At 41.9% G+C, this 25,879-nt stretch overlaps 1 protein-coding gene across 1 annotated transcript; it reads right to left on the bottom strand.

The window, feature by feature from the left end:
* Window positions 1–6,907: 6,907 nt before the first annotated feature.
* Window positions 6,908–25,534, bottom strand: LOC119356070 (NPC intracellular cholesterol transporter 1-like). Its single transcript, XM_037622969.1, has 39 exons — window positions 25,244–25,534; window positions 23,451–23,494; window positions 23,173–23,272; window positions 22,882–22,989; window positions 22,069–22,185; window positions 21,750–21,900; window positions 20,444–20,691; window positions 19,451–19,636; window positions 19,252–19,307; window positions 19,049–19,166; window positions 18,139–18,222; window positions 17,896–17,988; window positions 17,721–17,822; window positions 17,515–17,580; window positions 17,246–17,341; window positions 17,052–17,159; window positions 16,264–16,377; window positions 16,086–16,172; window positions 15,256–15,384; window positions 14,521–14,719; window positions 14,301–14,441; window positions 14,134–14,177; window positions 13,917–14,000; window positions 13,457–13,525; window positions 13,288–13,364; window positions 12,772–12,841; window positions 12,384–12,533; window positions 12,104–12,175; window positions 11,768–11,912; window positions 11,393–11,457; window positions 11,240–11,305; window positions 10,570–10,663; window positions 9,263–9,299; window positions 9,111–9,168; window positions 8,468–8,578; window positions 7,997–8,064; window positions 7,577–7,643; window positions 7,420–7,488; window positions 6,908–7,328 (listed from the first exon to the last, which is right to left on the bottom strand). Exons 1-39 carry the CDS (start codon window positions 25,316–25,318, stop codon window positions 7,242–7,244), a joined length of 3,855 nt encoding a protein of 1,284 aa, XP_037478866.1. The 5' UTR covers window positions 25,319–25,534; the 3' UTR covers window positions 6,908–7,241.
* Between the last annotated feature and the right edge of the window lie 345 nt (window positions 25,535–25,879).

Raw genomic sequence — 25,879 nt, 5'->3', positions numbered from 1 at the left:
ACCACCTTACGTTCCGCTTGTTCGGCTAAGGTAGTAAAGGGAGAACTACTGCGATTGTGTTTCTGGCTCGTCCGGTCAAACACCTCGGTAGAGAAAGCGAAAAATGACTGTCATGATATAGCGAGAGCTGGTCAGTGGTTCGGTGACTTGCTAAATCTTTTGCGATTTTTTTCTCGTATTATATGAAGGACTAGCCTCTACCTGGTCACGCGGCTAAAAGCATCCAAGTTCGGATAGCCGAACAAACACCAGGGGCTAACCTATAGTCCCATTGTCAAACTCCTATGGCTAAGTGAGAGTGATAAAGCCGCATAGTTTGATCGCCTGGTTCATTGCACTGACACCTCCTTTACGGACCAAGACGTTGGGTCAAGTGTGCTCATGTGCTATACCGAACACCCCCGTAGTATCTACGTGGGCTCTGAAGCCGACGACTGGTAACTTTCAGATACAAAAAACGGCCGCGCAGGAGGAAAATAATTGCAGATAAAAAAGCACAAGTATATTAAAAAGGCCTTGCTTCATAATACAAAGTCTGGGCGGCTCGAATACATTCATTCAAACATTATATCCATTGAGCATTGTCCCTCTATTAAACGGGCACCCTCCAGGATGTCCTCGAAATATCGCTCCGGCTTGCGGTAGTCCTTGCCCTCAGGTGGACCCTCAATGGCCACGGCGGCGACCTTCATTTTTGCCCAGTGCATCTTGATGCGGGCAATGGCCATCTGCGCACCCTCTATGCACAACGAGCGCTTCACAGCTTCAACTCGGGGCAGGGCGTCGCCGAGTCGCTTGACCAAGCTGAAGTAACTGCTCGAAATGGGTCCGGTTGGCCATAGCCGGACTATGATGTCCTTCATGGCCAAACCAGACATCCTATGCAGCTCCGCCAACTGCATCATCTAGTTGTTTAGCGGCGGCGGCCTTTCTGGCGCCAGGTACTGGGACCAGAAGAGCTTCTCCGTGGTGTCTCCCTCCTGGGACCGGAAGAATTGCGCAGCATCTGCCGCACTCCTTGGGAGATCCGCAAAGGTGTCTGGAGAACTCCATAGTCGATTAAGCAAGGCATATCTCCGACCACCGAATATACTCTGTAAAAGAAAGGGCTTACCGGCCGCTATCTGTCCGGCTTGCTTGATCTCCTCGCGAGCCGCCCGAGACTCGGTCCGCACCTCCTTGGCCTCCTGAAGAGCGTTGGTGAGATCATTCGCTTGGGCCTTGTTCTTCTCCTCCAAGGTCTCACACTTGTTGGTGGCATCTTGGAGCTCATGCTCCACTTCTTTCACCCGCTCCTCATACTTGCGGCGGGCGACCTTCTCGGCCTCTAAATCCGCAGCCGCTTTGTCAGTTGCTGCTTGGCTTAACCGCGCCCGCTCCTTGGCTTGGGCAAGGGCACTCTTCAGGTTCTCGACCTCGGCCGCACTACCTGCAAAAATGATCAGGACAACACAAGAGATTAGACCCGGAATGGACATATTACTCTAGGTGTGTAAACAATTTTTTTCAAAACACACCTTGCACCTCATCGAACCGCTTGTTGATGCGGGCGAGGTCCTGATCGGACCGCTCCAGCTTCCGCTTGAGCTCAGATACTTCGGCGGCCTGGGCAGTTGCCGCCAACAATGAAGCCTGTTTATCAAAATAGGCAAGTATGTTATCTCCTGTGGATATTACTTGATCCTCTGTTCAGTCTTTCTTTTTCAAAATCCGAACAGAGTCTCAGGGGTTACTATCTATACATAGGCATATTTTGTGCATATGCAAAGTAGTTAAGAATACTACATCACGTACCTCAAAGCATGTCAATAGGCTGTAAAAGGCTTCGTTCAGCCCGCTTTTGGCGGACTGAACCTTCTCAACCACCATACCCATAAGGGTACGGTGCTCCTCCATAATGAAAGTGCATCAAAGCACTTCCACTGGAGTGTCCGGCGCCTCTAAACTGATAGAGGTCGCCAGTGGAGTCGACGCTCCCCCTCCTTCAAAGGAGGTCGCTCGCTCGATTCCGGAGCCGTACGGGTCTCCGGAATAAAATTCGGCTGGGAGCCGGATTGGTCATGGCCCCCATTACTGGTCTCCATGGGGGTCGGTTCCCTCATGGTCGCGGCAGCCGAGGTGTTACCCTCTGGCGCCGTCTGGGTGGCCTCCCGCACCTCTCCATGGCCCGGAGAGGCTCTTCGGGACAACACTTCGGTATTGTCCGTGGCAGTTGGCGGGGAGGCTTGTGGAGGCATCTCGCTCTCCACCATCTCTAGCCCCAGCGAGTTCCCAGAAGACGATGATAGTTGGGGGAGATCGCGAGCCGGACTGTAGCATGAAACTTAAAGGTGTTAAAACTGCAATCATAAAAACCGGATATGTATACGGTATCTTTGGGCACTTACGATGCGGCCAGGGGCTTCGACCCGGGGCGCCACTCGGGGATGGCTTCGGCGTCCGAGTCCGAATCGTCCGAAAGGGAGATTTTCCCCTTCTTGGATGCCTCCGCCTCTAGGTCCACGGAAGCCGCCCTTTTCTTCTCCCCCCCCCCCCTTTAAGGGGAGAATTGCTCTCCTCCTCCTCCTCCTCCTCCTCGTCTTCATCTCCCTCGTGGGAGGAGGGAGATTCGGTATCTCCGGACGTAGTGTCCGAAGTACCTTTTACGGTGGAGGCCACTTTTGGCCTCCTTAGAGTACGAAGAATGGTGAGCTACTCGAGCATGGAGGATGAGTTGTTGTGCGATGCGTGGCTGGTCGTATCGCTGGCACGCTATCCAGGTCAGCGTCATCAAGTACTGCAACTTGATCAGTCAGCTCGAGGCAAGGTGGCCGTTGCACGCGGGTATGGAGGAGATGGTAAGTTTTACTTCCTCTTGTTAAACTGGTTGATTGATTTATTCACTCAATGTTGGTCTACACATTATATGTAGCCCGCACGAGCCGCCGTGTTGCACCACATGTCAGCGGAGCGGCCATTTACATGCACACACTGCTGGATGAAGTTGAAAGGGAAGTATGTGTGGGAGGACATGATCCGTTCTTGAAAAACTTGTTGGCAATCCGGAATCTAGTCAAATTTAAGACCTTGTTGTACTACACTTAATTTGCATGCTATGTGTGGATGATTTGTGCTATTTTCTATCCGAATTTTGATGAATATCGGCCGGTTCGAATGAATTTTGTCTGGTTAGTTAAATGTGGTTTGAAATGTATGTAGCTAGCGTTGAATGGTTGCCTCCCGCATCCGTGTCCGCAGACTGATCCCTCTGTCCACGGAAGGATGCAGGAGGTTTTTTACGTGTTGTCGTTGGAGATGTCACATTTTTCTCGTGGTATAGCATAGGTTTCTTCTCAGTAGTTTTTGAAAAAAAATACTCCTCTACCCGCGAAAAAAAAATGCTCGTCTGATCCGAATTAATTGATTAATTTGGATCGGGTGGAGTAACATTCTGAAGGGCAGGCTGGGGAGAGAGCGCCCGTGGCAGACGCGTTGCTGAAAGTAGAGATTAGGGGGTCGTTAGGCTTGGATTAGGGTTGCACTTGCAGGTCTGTATAGGGATGATAATACAAAATGATATGTGCCAGTACTTTGCCAGTGAATGAATGTGGCAGGCAGACACTGCTGCAGTGCACCTGTCTAATTTGACTAATTGCCACCAGCATGGACCGGTTGATTTGAAAAACCTGCGATGTTTGAGCCTTTGGCTAGCTATATGGCATCGATCTGACACATCTGTAATGCTGGATGGACAGAGGCTCACATATCGCTATTAACAGAGGCTCACAGGTCGATATCATGGCAGAAGATCTCGCGAAAGGAAATGCTGACGTGAATCACCAGCACAAATTATTTCTCGTCAGTTCTCAACCTGACGGTCAGCTTTGCTACAGTATTGTTCATCAAGCAAGGCAGGTAGAAAAAGTTACGTTTATTGCACAAAACGAGTGTTTTCGTTTGGGAAAACACTTTTTTTAAAAGGTGTGTATTATATTAAACAATCAACATAGGTTCATTACAATCATCATCGACCAGTCGCAACACGCAGGTGAGCCGATCAACACACCCTTACTCACACCACTCCTAACAAAACTAGCGAGAGCATGGACAACCCTATTGTCATTTTTAGAGATCTTAGCAATAGTAAAATCAGGGAGTTGGCCCAGCAAACTCTGAATTTCCCTACACAAGCTACCAATGAGAGATTTATTAAAGTCCTTTGAAGAAATTTGTTGGATGACATTCGCACAGTCGCTCTCAATAACTACTGGCCGGTCTATGAACTGCATGGTATCTCGGATTCCTTCAAGACAAGCTTCAGCTTCGGCCGCCTCAGCACTAGCACATTTACGGATTGTGTTCCAAGTAGATCCAATCACCGCCCCATTCGTATCTCGTAGAACCACCCCCCAAGCTCCATGGTTTGTCTCCTGAATAAAGGTTGCATCAACATTTAGTTTGAGCCAACCTGAGTTAGGTCTGACCCATTGATAATCTGCATCTCTCTGTTTAGTCTCAAGGAATAAAATGTCTGGCGTCACTTTTCCTTTTCCTTTAAAGCCAGGAAGCGGCTGTCCTGCTCTGATCGCCGCAAAGGAGCTAGCATAACTTTGTAGGAATTCTGCTGATGTCTTTATTGTATCTTTCCCGTCACCAAATATAATGTTATTTCTAAGGTGCCACGCTCGCCACCAGATGAAGAGCAGGTGTGTACGCTCCTCCTCATTCGCCTTATCAAGAGTTAGAAGGACCCACTCACGCCCCGTACATGTAAGATCAGTATCCCGGGAAAGGGTCCAGACCTCACGCATGGTGTCACGCAGGGCTTTAGCTTTTGTGCATCTTATGACTGCGTGATATCCATCTTCTGGTTCCATCCCACAAATAGAGCATGTAGGGAATAGCTCCAACCCTCTCTTATGTCTACTTGTATGAACTTCGAGTGACTCCGTCACCAAATGCCACCCAAAATTTCTAATCTTGGGAGGAACATTTGCTTTCCAAAGCATGCTCCAAATCTTTCTTTCTTCAGTTGGTGCTGTACTGCTTTGTCCCAAATTTCGATTCGCCTTCTTGTCATTAACGGCTAGCTTGTACGCACTGCGAACCGAAAAAACACCCGAGCATTCAAAGTGCCATGCTATAAAATTCTCAAAGGTAGAGTGTGGGAGGCGAATTTTTATTCACGGGCGTAAGCCGCCTTTGACGCGCGTCCCTGTTTGCTCGCTCACCCATTGTGGCTTTTCCTTTCTATTATCTCTTCCTCCAGAAGTTGAGTCGCTCGTTCTTTTTTCCTCCCTTTCTTCTTCCTTGAGCACATTGCAGCACACACCGGCGCCAGCGCCCGTCGCTGTAGACCGCGCCGCCGCCGCTGCAAACCGCCGTCGCCATTGCAAGCCGGCTTCCAAGGGACGACGCTCTGCTGCAATCCCAGTCGCCGTTCACCTCGTGCTGCTGCAGCAGGCGATGCACGACGACGCTGCTGCCATGCCGACGAGGGGTGCTACAATGAAGCTTGGCCGGAGATGCAATGAAGCTTTTGCTGGAGCGTTGTCGATGTTGCGTTGAGGTTTTCACTGCGCTCAGTGTTGCCATGGAGCAGCACCCGGCGCTGCCATGCAGCAGTTTGCCGGCAGCTCTTTGGAGTTGCAATGCAGCCGTCGTCGAGGGCTCTTTGGAGGTGCAATGTAGCGCTTGCCGGCGGCTCCGGTGGGCGCGGGGTGCCACCGTGGGAGGGAGGGGGGGAGCTGCGTTTGCCCTCATCATTTTCAGAGGAGGCGCAATGTTGTTTTTCTGATGCGCGTGGATGGGATCAGAGGAAGAAGACTCGGGTTGTGTTGCTGCCATCGACAGCATCTAGTGGCGTATCGGACGGCTAGCTAGGGGGATGAAGAAATCATCCGGATGATCCCTAGCAGCCGCCGTTTGTTTGTCCCTGCAAATTAGGAAGTGTTTGGTTGCAGATCGGTAACCCAAACGCAAACATAATTGGGTTACACTGTTTTTTAGCATTAGTATAAACATAAGCGTTCATATACACGCGCATACACTCACCCTTATGAACGCACACCCTATCCCTATGAGCACCTTCGAGAGACTGAGCTAGCATATCATCTTGAGATTTACGAAGTCACCTTAGGCGTCTCGTCGTTGACGGGAACGTCTCCTCCCACTGAAAAGCATCGCCGGAAATCCTGAAATAAATCCAGAAATAGTGCGAGCACCAGGATTTGAATCCTGGTGGGTTGGGAATACCACTGTCCACCTAACCATCTCAACCATAGGTTGGTTCGCAATTGGGTTACACTGTTAACGTAAACGATATGGGCAAAAATCATAGTACGTAACGTTAATGAATATCAGAGTTGGGCAAGTACCAGCCGAGGGCAAACCGCTGGCTGGAAGCAGATCCAAGCTGTGCATGGCGGGCGAGGAAGGAGGCGGCATCGTTCGTGTCTTGGGAGCGAGGGCCTGACAGTGAGGCTGACAACAATGCCAGCAACGGCGGCGGCGGACGCGACGGCGGCGACCGAAGCGGTGGTGGCTACGGCGCCGGCGCCGGACGCAACGACGGTGATGGTGGCGGCTGTTTGCGGCGGCGCCGGTGGCGGACGCAACGACGGCGACGATGGCGGCTGTTTGCGGCAGCGATGTGGACAGCTGGTGGCAGCAAAAACGCTTTAAGCAGAGGAGATAGCGAGGAGGGAAACACCGCAGCGGTTTTCATTGCGGACAATTTTGACTAGTAACAGATTTGAACTAGGCTGGGATCTAATACCGCGTTTTGTAATTACGGAGCAATCAAAACAAACAAGATTTGACGGGATCCGTTGACGCTGTAATCAGGTTACGATACAAAAGCACGAACCAAACACCTCCAGAGTTATGCCCCCTGCCATAAAAAATCTTGGAGATAGCTGACCTCTTGTACACGCAAGCACATCATGGCTGGAATAAAGCAACTGAAGCGACCAAACCATAGCTGATTGGCACCAAATATGACATTGGTTTCTCGCATGAAACAAATACAAAACAGAAACCATGGAACTGCCAGTAGTAGCTCACGCTTCCTTCTCCTCGCGGCGATATCAACTAAACTAGTACTAGTTCAGTAAACTTAACTAATGTACAGCCTATCTTTCTATAGAGATTACTCCGCCTCTATAAATGATCTACACCCTCACAGCTCCTCCAGCACCGGGGTAACAGATGGATATGTACACTGAAATGCTTTGTAATAATCCCTGAATATTATGTACTAATCAAGTTTGCTCATTTGAAGGCGGAGTCTGACTTTGTTCAATCGGTTTCATGGTTTTTTGAGGAGGGCCACACAGACTCAACACAACCTGAAACATCCATCAATTATAGGGCTCAGCTAAGCTGCTTATGCAAATACCTGGAGACAATTAAGAGACGATAGGTAATTAAAATGCTAACCGGTAGGAAGATAAGCCCATGCAGAAAGCCAATGAGGACGAGTGCCAGGTACATTTGGAAGTAATACACCTGCAGCCATTTGGATTAAACAAAGGTGATTCAAGCCAAACTCCAATAGGAATACAGAACTAAGAAGTGTGGGCTAAGATGTATGTACCACAAAAACTTCAGATTTTGCAAAACGAAGGACAATAACTCCTACAAGTTTGGTCAAGGTAATTCCACTGAAAAATCAAGACAGTGGGTCAGAATAAGATATAATAAAATTGTAAACAGTACAAACAGATTCGGACATATGGCAAAAAACTGCAATTGGACTGCCGTGAATTTATCCGCAACACTGCAACTGGACTGCCGTGAATTTATCCGCAACACTAGAAAACTTTCTTATGCGAAATAAGAACTGAAATAAAATTGTGAACTGTTTATATGTAACACTCACTAAGGCACGTCTACACATACTCACATATATCTCGGACAATCTAGGACAAGCTGCAAGCAACTTATTCAATTGATATTACTATCTCTTTACCCAACGTAACATTGTCCCAATAATGTGAACAGTAATGAGGCTAACCTGAATACAGAAGCACCCATCGTCGATAGAGCCTGCCTTACACGGTTTTCTCTATCCCCGATGCCTATCTGTAAATTAAAAGGTGAATATGAAGGGTTCAGGCATGATATGGAAAAAAGGGACAAGATAAACATGAAAAAATTATATCATTGAAAAGTAGAAACACATCTGAACTTATTTCCATGATCCTTCATTTGGGATGGGTTTGGGTGTCAGCAAACTGGTTTGTTATTGTTGCTCTATGTTTTTTAGTTGCTCTAATGTCATGCAGACCATATAGAGAATCAAACTACTTTCACATTTCAAAGTAAACTGCTAAATCACTGATAGCAGATGATAAAAGTTTCAAGTGACGGGAAGAACAAATTTAAATGTTTTTCAAGTTTATTATGGCCAACATTCTAATTATCACAGGACTAAACTAAACTGGAAGATTTCGAACTGGCATTTCCAAATGTACAATGCACCTACCATAAAGGCGTGTGTGATATGAACACAGAATTCAACAGCAATTCCTATCGACATAACAAGGTTTACAATAGATATTGCATTGAGCTGAATTCCAAGGACAGCCATCACTCCCTGCCAAAAGTTTGAAAGATGTTAAATCTTGATAATGAATATAACAATTAAATAATTTAGCATTGAAACTTGAATTCTAGAACTACTGTAGAAACTAGAAAATACAGAATAGCTACGATAACAAGTACAACTGTCACGGGCTTGAACTGTGCTGTAACTCCTTAATGTGATACACTAGCTTTACATTTGCAAACTCAAATCACATATGCCAATAATACCAAGGTAATGTGAAACCGTCTTTTGATTTATGGGTGTTTCTTATGCTTCGTTACAATTATTCCACAATGTGGTATCAATACATAATGCATAGCTAATTAAGCCAACTGCTTTCACCAACAGTTGAACAAATCCTATATATTTTAGCTAATTGTTGACATGAAGTCACCACATGGTTCTACTCTGCAACCACTTGTATTTAAAACATAGCTAAGTTCTATCCAATATCCATTAGAGGCCATCAGTTGCTATGAATTTGAAAATACATATAATCAGAAGTAGTATTATATATTGGACAGGAGAGAGACAAACATACCATCAGATCCAAGACTATCATGGCCAGAACAATCAAAATGATTGCTGAAGCCCACAAACTGAAATGGACAGAGGTAACAAATTATCACAATCTACCGACTCGAAGAGTAACAGAAAATAGTTAGTGCTAAGTTTCTGAAAGGAGTTGCTGACCTGCTGGTGACTACTAAACAAACAACAAATACTGCACCTGTTAATTTTTGCATAAGAATGAACTGTGTCAAATCTCAAATTAAGGTACAGACATTACAAAAAATATATTTAATTATGTTTAGCGTGATTATATTTGTTATGATTGTGGTTATGATTGCAGGTGGTCCCAGCACTAGACCATAGTTACTAGCCAGCTTTCGTGAAATTAGTGTCGGTAGAGCAGCAATGCGCAATGAAAGGGAATAGAGAGAACTTCTTGCTAGACCTTCATTGAATGGAACCATCCCCTTATATTGAGGGGTTACAACTCAAGAGGACCAAATCGAGCCAATATTTCCTGATTGAAACTCATCCAATCACTCCTAATTCAAACTCTTATCCCTAACTTATGTCAAAATGGTATGGTCGCTCATACCAGAACCAACTAATTAAACCAGTTCAACAGCCGACAGTGATACGTCAAACTTTTGGTTCTTCAGTGCAATGTGGTGAGGCAATTCTTGAGAACAGGCGCGACGGGCTGCCACTCCTGGAAACTCATTTGGAGGAGCTGGGCACCGCCAAGGGTGAAATTTTTCCACTAGCTGGCCTGCCAAGATCGCTGTTGGACCGCGGAGCGGCTTGCACGCCGTGGCCTGCAGCACCTCCCATGATGCCTCCTATGCGACCAAGAGCCGGAAACGATCAGACATCTGATGCTCGCGTGCCCCTTCGCTAGGCACACATGGCATGAGATCCTAGCTTGGCTGTGCTTGCCGGCGCCGACGCCCGAGCACGACGACTCCATCATGGACTGGTGGCTACGCGCGAAGGACTCCACACCGCCAGCGCTCCGCAAGGCGCTCAAATCCGTGGCGCTTTTGGTGCCGTGGATGATCTGGAAGCATAGGAACGCGTGCGTTTTTGACCATGTGAGCCCATCGCTCAATGAGCTTGTCGACCGGATCAAGGACGAGGCCCGATGTTGGGCAAAGGCCGGGGCTCAAGGGCTCAGGGTCGTTTTGCCATCATCATGGGATGTCCACTGATCATCCGACAACTGTGTAAATCTGCCTCCTAGGAGGATGTAAATTCCCTATCTTTCCAATGCAATGAAACGCAAAGGCCATTTGCGTTTTCTCGAAAATAAAATAAAATAAGCTGGTTTAGCAGGGATGTCTATACTGTGCATTCATACTAGGAGAGAGAAATAAGTTACTTCTATCTGATACCAAAGCAAAGAATTCAGAGAAAATGAGATCCGCGAGAACTATATCATAAGAATATGTAAATAATCTGAAAAACTGCAAATGCAATAAGTAACTAACCAAGGCAAACACATATATTCATGATGGCTGTCTTCCATACGCTGAGGTATTGCTCAAAAAATATATGGAACACTGAATATGGGAAAATTTCCATCTGCACGAAGATGTATCGAAGACTGTTACAAGATATATCCAAGCAATAGCATTCAAAGCGAAAGCTAACAATAATCAGTATGAAATATAGAGTGAAACATATAGTAGTTACTATGCCATAAAGCTTAGCTACAAATACAAAATTCACACATACTTGTGTGTCTTTGAATAGCTAGTGGCTGCTAATATTTACATCAGCATCTGGGGATAATGTGTTCAGTAAAGGCCCAAATAATCAAAAATTCAGGATGTACTGGCTAGTCCTTCCAATAATCCTAGAACACTGCTAGAACCATGTGAACAGTAACGATCTATTAAAACTTCGCCAACAGGGAAATTCCATGGTTCCTATTAATATGTGTAGTACTCCCTCCGTCCCAAAATGTAAGACGTTTTTTGGCACTATCATAGTGTCAAAAAACGTCTTACATTTTGGGACGGAGGTTAAGAGTGAAACACAGCAAATCGTTTTTTGTGTGTATGTTTTCACGGCAATAACTTCAGTATATTTGGGTCAGCATTTTTAAAACGTCCTTTAATATCATCATCATCTAAAGAATGGATGCAGGCAAATTACCTGTAAATCTTTGGACATTTGAGAACTGAAGTCCCGAGCAGCTCTCAATGAGTTAACATAGTCAGTCTACAAAAAATATCAATATTACTTAAACTTTACCATGTTGGAAAGGAAAATAGTGATAATTATGATGGGCGGCATGCTAATCCATACCTGTTTATTAAGGGGAGTATGGTATGTACGGAATGCTGATGCTTGTATATTGCCATTTTCATAACCTGACAAACAAACAGTGTTACCAAATATGTCAGTGGATAATTAATAGTATTATAATTTCAGTCGGTCAAAATGCAAGCACGTTTAATGCAAAAATAATACTATACATCTCAACTGATTAAAATGATTCACATTTATAAATATACTCCCTCCGTCCCAAAATAAGTGTCTTAACCTTAGTACAACTTTGTACTTAAGTTAGTACAAAGTTGAGACACTTATTTTGGGACGGAGGGAGTATGATATTTCTTTGGCATGTTCTCTAGCATGATAAAATATTGAGATGGTACATAATTGGCATACACCACATACCACTGAGGTCCAAACTTGTAGAATAAGCTCCTTTTCCCCCTTTAGAACAGTCACTTGATGGTAGTGCATCCAGAAACCATGGAAGTTTCTCTTTAAATTGCGTTGTGGATGGACGCCCATTGTGTAAGTCCGAATGTAGGAAACACTGAGACAAAAGCATAACTAGTAGATCAGAAATTACTTAACATGTATCTATTGATATGTGAACTGTGGTTGAAATATACTATATTTCCCACTACACATAATTGGGCGCAGCAGTGCAAATGCAGCTCTCTGAAACTGATTAAGACGCTAAAAGGACTAGATATCACAACTGAAAGATAGTAGATAGTATACCGTTGTACAATTATTGCACGCTCCATTTGAACTGCATGAACCTGAATCTTGATCGAGTTGACAGCAAGGAGGCTGCAAAGTAGAAATTCAAGTGACATTAGCAAATATGCTAACATACAACCAGTTCATATTTTCTCAGGACTAAAATTGAGTGCTTTTATTTCTCCCAGAGAGGGATGTGTCCATTGCTTCAGAAGAAAATTGCTTGTTTTTCCAGCTAATACAAATATAGTATGAATGTGCTGCACCCCTAAAGGGGGTTCAGGGAAAAGTTCTGAACCTGATCATCTGGAGGGCAATAATTTCCATTAACAAATTTTCGACAGCATCCAAATGCTTCGGGAGACATCCATATTAGGAAGTCATCAAGCCATGAGGCAGCAGGTTTTGCTATGTAACTTGTTTCAGGAGATAAAGATTGTCTTGCTATCTGCATGGTAGCAACCACCATGTTAAATGGAGGGCAGTGTTATCAACATATGATGAACATCTATGCATGCTTATCAAAATCACATTGGTTAAGTTGCATCAGGAGCCGGTAGCTTTACAGTAACAAAGCTTGCCTTTAAAATGTATTGTGCAACTAAATTAAACTAGCAAATCAATCAATCATTTCATACTGAGTATTACTGTGGAAAAAATTAGTCAAGAGACAAACAGTTGTATACCTCATTCAGAAGAGAGTTTGAATTACACTGGTTGATGGAACATATCTGATTAGTATTTTCCGATGCAGAGCTGGAAACAGTGTAACACATCAGAAATCAAATTGTTGTTTATTTCAGTTATGCATGCAACTCAGAAGAACTATACAAAATCGCCTCTTTCTAAAGGCAACACTGCAACAGTAGCAGCCAATGCAGAAACATGAGAAACTTGGTTTTCAACTTTTGAATATTATTTGAGTTAAGCATGCAACTCCGAAGAGCTCAAAAAAATTGGCTCTTTCAAAAAGCAATACTGCAACAGTAACAGCTCATGTAGAAACATGAGAGACTTGGTTTTCAATTTTTGACATATCCAGAACAATCTAAAGACAAGAATGTAGTGGATAAAAGTAAGAAAGCACAACGGGTCAATGATATGACAAGGAATATTCAGCCATGTTTGTTTGTTTCCATTGTATAATCATGCTTCTTCAAACATGCAGAAAAAATGTGTAGAGCTATTTTACTTCTAGTTACCTGTAATTGAAGTTCTTCACAACAAAATACAGTGGCGGTCCAACTTTCATATACTTCTCAAGGTCGTCAAAGTAACCCTGTAAACATTATAATGAGCATGATTCTAAAAGAAATACAAAGAGAAGCAATTAAGGCTTAAGCTACAGAAAATGCAAGTGATAGTTTGAACCTGTAAATACGAATCTCGTGGAAGAACGATTTTCTGCTCCAATCCGGGTTGTAGTCTAGTTGACATTGCCTAGTTGGGACAAAAGAAACACAATGTTGTCAACCACACATGCTCATACTCAAAGTCAAGAAAATGTAAGTGGTTCTGTCTCATTTAGTAGTTTTTCCCAAATTTGTGGTAGTTAACCACTGGATTTGCAACATGAAACCAGACAAGAACAAACAACACCACACTGTAGTGAATTGCTCCATATTGATGATCAGCAAGATTTATCAGAAATACAGACAGAATAATAAGTTGATGATCCATCAGAGAATTTCAATGAAAAAATAGACTTGGCCTGTAGATAGCACACTCATATTTCACCAGATATAAAGCGGTTGGTAGTGAAGCTAATAGGAGGAACAGATATAATCATGATGCTGTGCAATGTGCATGCAGAACATGTGTGAGCACTTACAATGCTTGCAAATGCTAATCCAACAAATACAGCAATCACGATAAACTTCACTGGTCGGTAACCGAGGATTGGCCCATGAATATCCTATATTAAAAAAAACAATAAGTTATGAATGAACATAAAAGGAAAATCGTGAAAAACTTAAAGATGGTTTAAAACATGAGCTTAACTTTAACATAAGAACAAGCTTAGCTCTGGTAAAACATGTAGTGTTTACCTTCATATAGCGTGCAACAAAGTGAAGCCGCTGGTGGCCACCATCTTAATTTTTGAATACATTAGAAAGGGAAACAATTACAAATGAGCCAAAATGAACAAGCATTTACTGCTATAACTAATCTTCCTTTTAGCAAAGCAAACATGGATTTTTATTTGGACACTTACTGTCGCCAGCAACAGTGCTCGATTTAAGTCTTGCACAAGGAACACAATCAATCCTGCCATCTTCTGCCCTCCTAAAATCATATACAATAAGGGCTACGAAGGCTGTCACTTGGAGAAGGAAATCCAGAAGAACTGCCATTGCTGCACAAGATAGTGGATTGGAAACCCCAAAATGAAGTGCCAATTATAGATACAATCAAGGAAATGTAAAGAAACCAACCGGCAAACATAGAAAATGCTCTGGTGGCAGGCATTGGATTGATTGCACTGACAGAAAAAGCTAAAACTTCAGCCAAACTGGCTAACGTAATGGATGGCCCAACTTCCACCAATGCATTACTTATGCGTTCTTCCAATACTATCCCATCTGGTTGTCGCTTGACAGCATGCACAAGGATACACATGTTGTCCACACCGACCTAGCCACAATCACATCCATCAGTTTCATCCACTGCAGAATGATAAGAATGGGTATCTTTTGAACAAAGTATAGATCAAATGAAGTAGCCGTATGAATAAATTGTCAATTCCTCTTAAAAGAATATGGTAAATGCAGCAAGAAAATATTTCCTAAAAACAAACAACAAACTCAATGGCAGGCTATGCAACATAGACATCAACTGTGTTCACCTATCTAGGAAGCGTGGTTAAAATAAATTACACAAAGACTCCCTCTGTAAAGAAATATAAGAGCGTTTAGATCACTGAGTACTAAACATCAAGTTTTCAACAAGGAATTAATGTGATGATGGTTCATGGAAATCAATTTTCAGAAGAGATAATCCAATAATCAGCACGAAGAAGCTATGTTCCAATTCAAATGTGTAGAGCGCAAATGCATAATGGTTTTTTCTTTCTGTTAATGCAGCAAAACAAAGAAATACTGGAAAGGTACATTGGATTGATGAAGAGAAAAACAGTCACACTATTGCGCTACTAGAGGCAGAAGACTTACCGCCAGCACAAGAAAAGGAATTACTTCCATTATGATTAAAGTCGACTTCACTCCAACAGCACTAAAGAATGCCATTGATCCTAAAACTGAAAGCATCACTAGGACAACCCCAGATAAGCCAAGCAGTACCTGCAATTTATCTCGTCAAATGGAACATAATGCAACACATGTTTGACATAATTAAATACTCCCTCCGTCCGAAATAACTTGCCACAGTAATGGATGTACCTAGATGTATTTTAGTTCTAGATAGATCCATATTTATGCATTTCTATGACAAGTAATTCGGGACGGAGGGAGTATATAGTATTCCGGGATCTGGTAAATAAATTAGCTCTACAAAAGGAAACTTGAGATCAAACTATTATAGATTCAAAAGACAAATTTCTTAGCAGAACAATTTAGTTTGCTTTTGGCTAAGAGTGGCAAAGGGTCATATTAATGTACAAAATAAATAACTGCAAAAATATTACTAGCTCCGTCCCAGAATAGAAGATGTCACATTTGACATCTCCCATTTCTCAATATCGGCCACAAGAAAAATAGGTCGTCCCAACAGCAGTACTGCCGACCACCGCACTGTTTATATTTACTAAATGTATGGTCAGCAAACATGAATATACGAGAACTGGTCTTTAGATAACTCATAAAAATGCAATCATGACGAACAAGATACTCCATGTAGATCAAAACAATTAATCATGGGACAAATTTGTATATACCACTCCTGAATTTCAAGCATATGGACTTGCCACTGACTCACATTAAAGTATTTTTTAGGCAGAGTGGAAAATAAAAAAAAATCCCGTCATTGATTATCATATTCATACCTTTGATGAGACAAATAATGCCCACAAACGAGAAGGACGGTCTCCAAGTGTGAATGATATGTACGCAAACATCACAATATAGCTTATCTGATATCAATCAAATGGCACAGATAAATATCACAATATGTAGGCAAACAGGATATATTACAAAATGGAAAAGATTTTTGCATATATTTACCACTATTGTAATTGCGTCAGCTGTACTCTCTCTGTTTAATTCATCTTTAATAGAGCTCTCGGATGAAAAGGATAATGTAAGGTTCTGTGCTAGTACCATCGGCAGTATTTCTTCCTGCAAAAAACTCTCAAAGTCATCAGATGTAATTCTTGGCTCAAGTGAAATATATAAATCGCTAGAGTATGCACCTTCTTGTGAAGTTGAACCAAAAGCTACAAAAACACTGTAGGTAGAAACTCTAGCTAGAAAATAAGTGCTATAGGCTTTAATCCAAACATGAAAGAGCTAGCTTCATTCAATATTAATCACTATACTGTGCATGCAAATGGCATTAGCATACATGAAATGACCTTTTGCTAGATTCAGGCATCTGGGGCTTCAACATGCCCAGTGAGTCGGCTCAATATTACAGGAGAAAAGAACGGAAACAATAATGCTTCTACTAAATCTCCTGGAATATGAATCTGAACACTCTTAATCCGCATTATCAAAGTTGCTTCCCATCTCCGTATTTCCTCAGGATGTAGGGCAATGCATAGTCAATCTTATCTACCGGGTTCTTCATTGGAGCAAATTTCTCTGAATTAGTTTAATTTACTATCCTCAAACGAGATTTATTCTTTCATTCCTTAAGGAGGTGTTGTGTGGAAGTATTGAAATATGTTGTGGGGCTGCTTAAAAGTAAATGTTAGAGAATGAACGTATATAGAGCATGAATCAATTGACAGTAAACTTCTACTGTAAACTGCTTGTTGAGCACATAAGCTCAGAAGGTGAGAGTTCCAAACCTTAACAAGATTAATATATGCCCTTTCCCAAGCCATAGCCTTTCCATTCTCTTGTCCTGTTGTCTCAACCTTGTTGTTCACGGGATATGTTATTACAAATGCAGAAGCCTGTGAAGTAATAGGAAGTTAGTAAGAGAAGTGGGATAATCAGTAAAATATTGTTTTTGGCCAAAAAAAAAAGTATAGCATTTTACCTCGGTAAAATTGCTACCTGGAAAACCACCTAATATTGTACTAGGGTCAATAGGTGATTGAAAAGTGCTCAAACATGTCTCTTCAGAACTGTAATGCTGCAATACAGCAGATATTGTTTAGTGTTTAGATACAACTAGCTGACAAACCTAGCCAGTATCACAATATTCATTGTTCAGCATGAATTCATCAATAGTTTACAAAGGTCTGTGTTGCAAGCAAAAAAAGGAAAATGTCCATATGAGAAGAGATTTCAACTGTGGATATTTACCTCAAAGCAAAATTTAGCATGATCTATACCTAAATCATCATGCTTTTTAGGATCCAGCTGGAAATACTGCAACAGATGCCACCATTTTAATATGATTGCTCAGAAGTACGCATACGGAACAAAATATAATGATAGAAAAGGATTATATAGATTCTAGAGAACAAGTTAGTTCCATATACAGAGTATAGACAATACAAAATCATCACCTGCAAAACACTTTGGGTAGCACAATCTGTACTGAGTGGCTTTAGGCAGATATCAGCAAGCGATACTGTCGATCCAGAATAATTGGCACGCAGATCATCAATCTTTGCAATTAAAAAGTGACATTAGAATCACTAAGCAGTTGCAGTGTAAAATTTACATGACTGGATTCCATACCTTTTTCTGAATCTGAAATAGCAATTTGAAATTGTTATCATTTACTATTGTAGGAGCTTCAAGCTGGCCAGACGCTGAAGTGGCTAATACAAGCTGCAGTTAAAACAGTAATTAACAAAATATAGACAAGAAGTTAAGATCAACACAACAAACATGTTGATATGCAGGAACAAAGTTGGCATACAATCTGTAACAAGTGTTCATCTAGTTGAACAAAAACAAAGCCACGAGAGTTGAAAAGACCTGCTCAATCCTATAAAATGGTGCAAGATGACTGTCAAAATATTGCTTTTCATAGGCAGTCTGACTTCCAGGGCTAACCCAAAGCTGCAAAAAGAAAACAACCAAGTCAGAAATCTCTGAAATGTATGTATTCACAGTCCTGGTAAATACACACCAAAAACTTTTGAGTTCCAAATGGTGTGTCACTTTATCGACTTCTTTTAAAAAAACACTCATAAAGGGCAGCAATCCCCACAAATAAAAGGAGCAATCTCAAATACTAAATTTATTTATATAAATGACCACAAGTTACACAAAAGTCGTAGTTACAGACTCAAAGGTAATCCATTGTCAATGGGTGCTAAAAATGTGAACACGTTTATCGACAGATTTGATCTCCGTGTTTTTATTTTGCTGACACATATTTCTCACAGGTATTCAAAAATACAAGTTCATGACCTTCGCCCACTATGTTCACAGGATTAAGAACTTTAACGTCCTTTTTGGAAGGTAAGATGATAAAGTTATCTGAAAATGACAATAAGCATGAAGGACACAAAACACCATAAAAGTCCAAGTTGATTCAAGAAAAAGCATAGCCAACAATAAAAATGAAATTTTATAAAATGTACAGCGATGTATTTCCTTTTTATTTACTGTGATTTTATTTCAATGAACATTTCCAAGTAATCAATGAAAACTGTCAATGGATTTCCATTTTCTTTTTCTTTCCGTGCTTCAGACCTAATAAATTTTGTGAGTTTTAAGAGAATACTATTGCCTTGTCAAACTTATATTAAAGTAATTACTTCAAATACAGAACTATATTTGTCAGTCTCATATCAATTCAAATTCCCCCATTATACACAATTATCAGAATTTCAGCAACAGTAGAAGAATTGTAGCTATCATACGATGATAAATTGAGTACCTTTTCCGGTCTTGTTTCCACCTTGAAACGGATAAGACCAATGCATAATAGGATAGGGACAAGTAAGGATGCACATAACACAAGAAGCGGGTGTCTAGTAACAAAAACTCCATGCCTCCTGCAATACTTTCAACAGATTAACATGATGCCTAAATACTAATAATATATAGTTTATCCGAATATAACTGGAGACCAAATCCAACCTAAAGAAGGTTGACATGTAAGTTTGGACAATAGAAGATGATGCAGCTTTGGGCACCTGATATAAAGAGAAATTATTAGACCGTACCAGCGTCATCTTAAAAATGAACACTAGAGAAAAATGCTAGAAGGAACCAAAGACAAGTACTCAAAGTAAGCAAGCAAGCTCTGGCTCTCAAAAATGATTTGGCAGAAAAGAACCTGAACAGAGTTTTCAGGAACATTGCCATTGTTGTTTGAATGCAACTTATCATCAGCATTCTTTGGTGGTTTTGTTTGTGAGGGGAAGCCTGTTCTTCCTCGTGTTCTGTATAATAAGCCCCACAATAAAATTGCACACAAAAACACAATGTACACAACCGCTAGTGAGAAGTCCAAGCATCCGGCCTGTGTAATCAAAATGATAGGAGTTCAGGATACAAAATAATGAAAACGCTCGACATGGAAAAGATGAACCTTCATAACATATGCCCTAAAATGTTCTTATGTGCCAAATTTTGGATTCGTATACTCTAGTTTAAAGTTCAAGACTGCCGTAAGCTTTTAAGTAGTATGAGAAACAAGAAGAAAAGGGTCAAGTTCTACACAAGGTACATGGACAAACTAAGGTATTTAGCACCTACGATGATGGTTATATTTTTTTTCAAGATATAGTAAATCATTTGATTGCTAGAGTTGAAGGTTATTAAAACTTCCCACAAGCAAATTGTGCAGGTATCCACACCGACACATCTACCCCGTATCATCACTACTACAACACATGTCCTGTGCCAATTTCTCTGTAATAGTAGTATCACTTTTTAAAGAATTAGTATCATATGTGCATGTTACACAACTGGCTTGATACAAGAAGGACCACCTGACATGTGATGTGCCAATTAACAAGTCATAGTCCTAATCTATCATTCATGAAAAGCTTTGGTTATTTACTAGGGAAAGTAGCACTGCAAACTCTGCCAATAGCCACAAGAAGAACAAATGAAGTCAAACTTTTGAAATTACAACTAACATTATTTTTATAAATACTTAGATTAGTTACTTGAAAATAATTTGGTTAATTTTTTTATCAGAGAGTAATTTTACAATATAAATTTTGTTGGGTTTCATAAATATAGTCCAATAAAAACTAGTGGACAGGAAATGCATGGTATCAGCCGTGCATTTTTTTCATAAATGTAGATAAATAGCTGTTACCTTTAGAGAACCCATTTTGACTGAACAGGAAGTTTCAGTCATCGACTGAGGCAACAAGGATCCCATGCAAACTGAAGAAGAAGGACAATCCCCACATGAGCAGCCCAAAGATGGATCTCCACAAGAATAAACTGTAGTATTTAGTGGCTTCACCCCAGATGAACCACTCAAATCAGGTCGGTATGTTATCAAATAAGGTGACCCAGGCTCATTGGGATTTGCCTGACGCCCAAGAAATGCCAACCACTCTGCAGTAGCAAGTGTAGATGTCAATAATTATAATGACATACTGCGAAGAACGGATGCATGCAAATTACAGTGTATTATTAGCATGTCATTACCACAGTTTAAAATTATCGACTGAAAAACTAACTCAAACCACATCCAGATTGCAATAATAATAATTAATAGTGCCAAGTCCAAATGCAGGAAACAAATTACATAGTCTATTATCAGGCTATCACTAGCAAACCTTAAAATTACCAACTGAAGAAACTAGTTCAAAAGCACATCCAGGGTGCAAGAAGACAAGAATAATAATTAATAATACCAAATAGAGTTTCTCAAAGAAATGCAGCAAAGCTTCCTAAAAGGCTACTACCCTCTACAAGCTACTAATCTTTAGACCAAATCGTGTCATCTTCTTTGTCTTAATTATCAAAGTATTGCAAGCAAATCCTTTAGGCAATCAGAGTTTAACTTCACAATCAAGGAAAGCTATGCTAGTTTAGCCCTTCAGCCTGCCTACAAGAAATTCTAGGAGGGATGCTAGCAAATCTGGTATGCAAGCTTTCCTGCCAGCCTACGTAAGTCACTCCAGAGTCATGGCCAAGGTGGCAAATGGGACAGCTCAAATCATTGTTTCTTTCCTCTCCCCGTCTTCAAGGACGATAATCCTAGGGATGCTTCTGATGTCGTGCCTCCTCGTCACGTCCTGGTTGTCATCACTCGTCACTGTTGAGCCTAATGTGACACATGGCATATAACATGGATAAATCTGATCATAGGGAGCATCAAGTAGCACTAGGAGGGACCAAACCATGGTGCTCAGAATTCAGAACTCAACAAAATCCACCACCTCACAGTCAACAATTTTGGTCACTGATGACTTGAGAGGAGGAAGCTGGGGGTATTTTGGTCTTGTAGCAAAACATTGAGGATACTAGCATTTTATAAAATTTATAGCATCTGCAATGGCGATTTTCAGTGTCCCGCGATTGCAGTAGCATTGCTCAAACTATAACTTGTAGTGGCATTTATCCAATCACACAATTGATAAGTTCACTACAATGATTTAGCCTAATACCTTTGTAAGTTTTAGCACCTCCACCAAGAAAATCCATTGCGCGTGTGTTCAGAGTGCCAAACTTAACTTCCTTACAAGAGTTGTATAACTCTTCACCATAGTTGCTTGTTATGTAGTAATCTATACCATCAACAGTTGTAATGTTCTTAACCTGAAAAAGGTGGAGAACAGTGTAGCTTGTTAGTTCGATTAAACATGAGAATTATATATGAATATTTCATTTTGGCATGTTAAACTGATGTAACAAAAATGTGTGGGGGGTGACCATGAGGAAACACAATAAAATACTGTTGGCGTGATAAGCTGAGAGAATTCAGACCTGTTTTGCTGAAGTCACGTTAATGAAGAGGCTTTGGTTTGGGGAACAAGACATTTCACAAAAGAGATTCAAGAAATTCCTCAAGCAAGCTGGGCATCCAACAAGAAATGGGACAGCCTGCAGAAATGTTGGAGTTGGCATTTTACCACCGAGTGAATTTTCTTTTTATTGAACATAGACATTTAGAATAGAGATTACCAAGAACAGGTTACATCATTTGACATGCGAAAAAGAATCAAGTTGGTCAACTTAGAAAAATAACCTTAAAATATATGTACTAAATTGGCCACAATAGAATAGCGACGAACATGGTCTATGAATAGACGGAATGCATCTGTAAAATTTCCTTTTAGAACACGAATCTGTAATTTGCATGCAACAGGGAATAAAGAACTCAACATGTAGCCACTTAATTGTGTTACAAGATACTAGGAAGTACAGGAGGAATAACACAACAAAGATCAGGGGCAAGAAATAATCAACAACTAGAAATTTGCTGCATGAGGCTACAAGTCGACAAAAAACTGCTTTCCAAAAAAGTACAGGGTGAACAAGCAGAAATAATCTATTAAGTAGATATGAAAATCATCTTAAAACAAAAGCAGCATGTCTCTAACAAAGTGTTCAGCAGGTCACAAGTTCAGCAAAAGATTGTTTGAACAAATCAATGCAGGTTAATATGAATACAATGGCAAAACCATTTTGCTAAGCTTTATTAACAAATTCCCCAGTGTGAAACAGTTAGTCTTTAAAAGAAAGATGTGATGCGACCACACTGATATGATAGTTCAATTGAACAATCCATACAATTACCTGTTGGACTTGTTGGTGTAATGTGTCGAACTGATCAACAGTACAACAGACATCACCAGTAATAGTGGGGCACAAACTCTGGATCCTTGTGGAAAACAAAGTATCTGGCTGGAAAAGCAATAACAGAACTTGATATAGTAGTAGAACACAATGGTGAAATAATGTAATCTTATGCAAAAATAAGATGGGCAGAGTATTATGCTGTCTATATTAAAAAATACTGCAAGATAACTGGATATAATCTCTCCTGCTGTGTAATATTCAAATTGAAGAGAAGGGTTCCATTGTCACCTTAACAGCTTTTGTTGCATTCACACAGTTTAAGACTTTCCCATCAGTTCGATTTGCACAAATTCCATACATGGAACAGTACCCTTCTGCAGGTACCACCCTAAGGAAGCAAACACAGCAAAATTAGCACCAAGAGCTCCATGAGTACAAAATACCTCATTAAGTGGCAAAGTATTTTAAGTACATCAAAAAATAGTAGCCTATTTCAGGACCTACTGTGCTCTTAAGTGATCTAACAAATGCTCATCTTAATTGAACATGTTGCCCTGATAAATTACCTTGGTGATTGCTGTGCGCTTGTGGGATGTACAAGAAAAACTATCTGCATCGTGGAATGAAAAACAAGGTTGTAAGGTTATCACATTATGGACAAATCATGTTAACCATACAATATATGAGTCACATCAAAGTGCAACCAAATCCACATGCATGAACACCACACTACATTTGTAGAATGGACTTCTTACATATCCTGTTATTCTATTGGCCCCTCTAGGGAGCAACATGACCACAATTTTATCTGGTGGCTTCAAATATACTCCCTCTGTCCGCTAATACTTGTCGCAAAAATGAATGAAAATGGATGTATGTAGAACTAAAATACGTCTAGATACATCCATTTCTCCAACAAGTATTTCCGGACGGAAGGAATATAAAATGAAGACAACACCTTTGAGCACCTAGACAGGTGATGTAGATGCTACAAAGACAAGAATCTAGCAACATCTGAGAAGTTGGCACAAATCTGGTATGTTCTGGCCACCTATACAACCACTATAAGTGTCGAAACATTAATCAAAGTTTCATGTGAAACCACCAAAACAGTTAGTGCGACTAAGGATTATTACAGCATGAATTATTCATCCTTCCTGTACAGCAACACCCAGATGACATCTAACAAACAAAATTAGAACAGAGAAAGATAATTCAACCGTTAAGCCTCTAAAACAGATTAAATAACATAGAGTGAACTGCAGCAACATAAATACAATCTGAGTTTCAAGAGGAAAATGTCATGTTTGAAATGCCTGTGAAAATTCAGCTGGCTGGGCTAGGAAAAATAGCAAAACAGTGAGCCATAAAATTCAGCTGGGTTGACCTACCAGCTGTCAACCAAAAGTGAGCCATAAAACATCCGGTAACTTGGATATGAAACACAGGCAACTCCACATAGTTGGAATTCAGAGAAAACTGTTTGCAATTTGTTCAAAGAGGGCCATCCGACCCAATTATAATCATAACGGTATACAAAGAGCACATTTCGAATCAAAATGCTTAAATGTTCTGAAATTCGGGGAAGTGCGGCATATTTAATCCTGTAAAACTCAACCCAATCTACACGGTCACGGAGATGGCACACATTTCGAGACAAACTATGAAACCGAGAAACGAAACCCCGAACAGAGAAGCAACCGCCCCATCGAACACAATCAACTCGGGATAAATAAAACTGGGCTAAATTGACCTCTCCAACGCAGTAGCGGCAGCAGAAACAACCGCTCGGGCACCAATAAGTCGCGACCGCGTGGTTACAGACCTCCAATCCAAACGCACCTCGCGTGTCAGAAACTAGCAGTGTTGCAGCAGATTTCCAACCCCATGTGCTCCCAACCCTCCCGAGTCCCAAAATCACTATCGCAGGGGGAGGCTCGGGCTAACGACAAAGCAGAGGTAAACCAAAATCACGCAGTAAATTTGAGGGGGTAAATATCCAAACACAGCCCACTACGCGTTCGAGAAAAAGACGCGCAGTCCAATTACAGACGAAAATCGCACCTCCCTAATTTTAGCGAAACAAAAAAACCACGAGTTATATTAGTAGTAGAAACTTCCGCACTAGTGACGCCATGGACGGGACGAAATTAGCAAGCCCGCACAGGGATAGGCCGGAAGCCGCAGCGCTTAACCCCAGAAGCAGGACCAAAACCGAACCAAAATGGTCCAAAACACGAGGCACAGCGAGCAACCCCACCCCCTAAGACGGAAGGGCGGCGGCGGCCGCCGCGGCCGCAACGACGACCCCGCGCAGCACCCACTAAGACGGAGAGAGAGAGGGAGAGCGAGACCCCACCTGTATCAGGGCCACCGCGGTGGCGAAGACGACGGCGCCGCCGGGGACGCCCCGCCGGGGCCCGACGAGGCCCATCTCCTCACGGGTTCCCTCCCCACTCGATCCCTCGCCAGCGGGAGCACGGAATGCCGAAAACGGAGGGAGGTGGGAGACGAAGGGCGGACACGGTCCGGTGCCGCTGGGGGAGGAGATTGGACTTGTTTTTGTGGCGAGCCGCACGACCGGGGTTTTATAAACGGCGAGAGGCGAGAGCTGAGCTGCCGATCAGCTGCGCAGCGCGGTGGCGGTTGCCACCTCGTGCCAAGGGATTTTGCGGCCAGCTCCTCTCGTTTTCCTTCCTGGTGGTGGTGAGGGTTTTGGATCTCGCCACATGTTGGTAAAGCTGGGCCCGCGTGTCAGTGGACATAAGGCCCAGCAGTTCGGTTGGTCGTGTGGGTGCAGAAGATACGGTGGGACCGCCCGTAAGAGCGACGATAGCTGGCGGATTTGTTCGTGGGCGAGGCTGGCAAACCATCCCAGCAATCAAAGCAGTAGTATTTTTTTTTTTGAGGGGACCAAAGCAGTAGTATTACTTAGTAATAACTCAGATAATTCTGTCACGTCAAAATTAGGAAAGCTACACGCGCGCACTGGCTA

The sequence above is a fragment of the Triticum dicoccoides genome, chromosome 2A (genome assembly GCF_002162155.2).
Source record: "Triticum dicoccoides isolate Atlit2015 ecotype Zavitan chromosome 2A, WEW_v2.0, whole genome shotgun sequence".
NCBI lineage: Eukaryota > Viridiplantae > Streptophyta > Magnoliopsida > Poales > Poaceae > Triticum > Triticum dicoccoides.
This window is presented reverse-complemented; position numbering and strand designations above follow the sequence as displayed.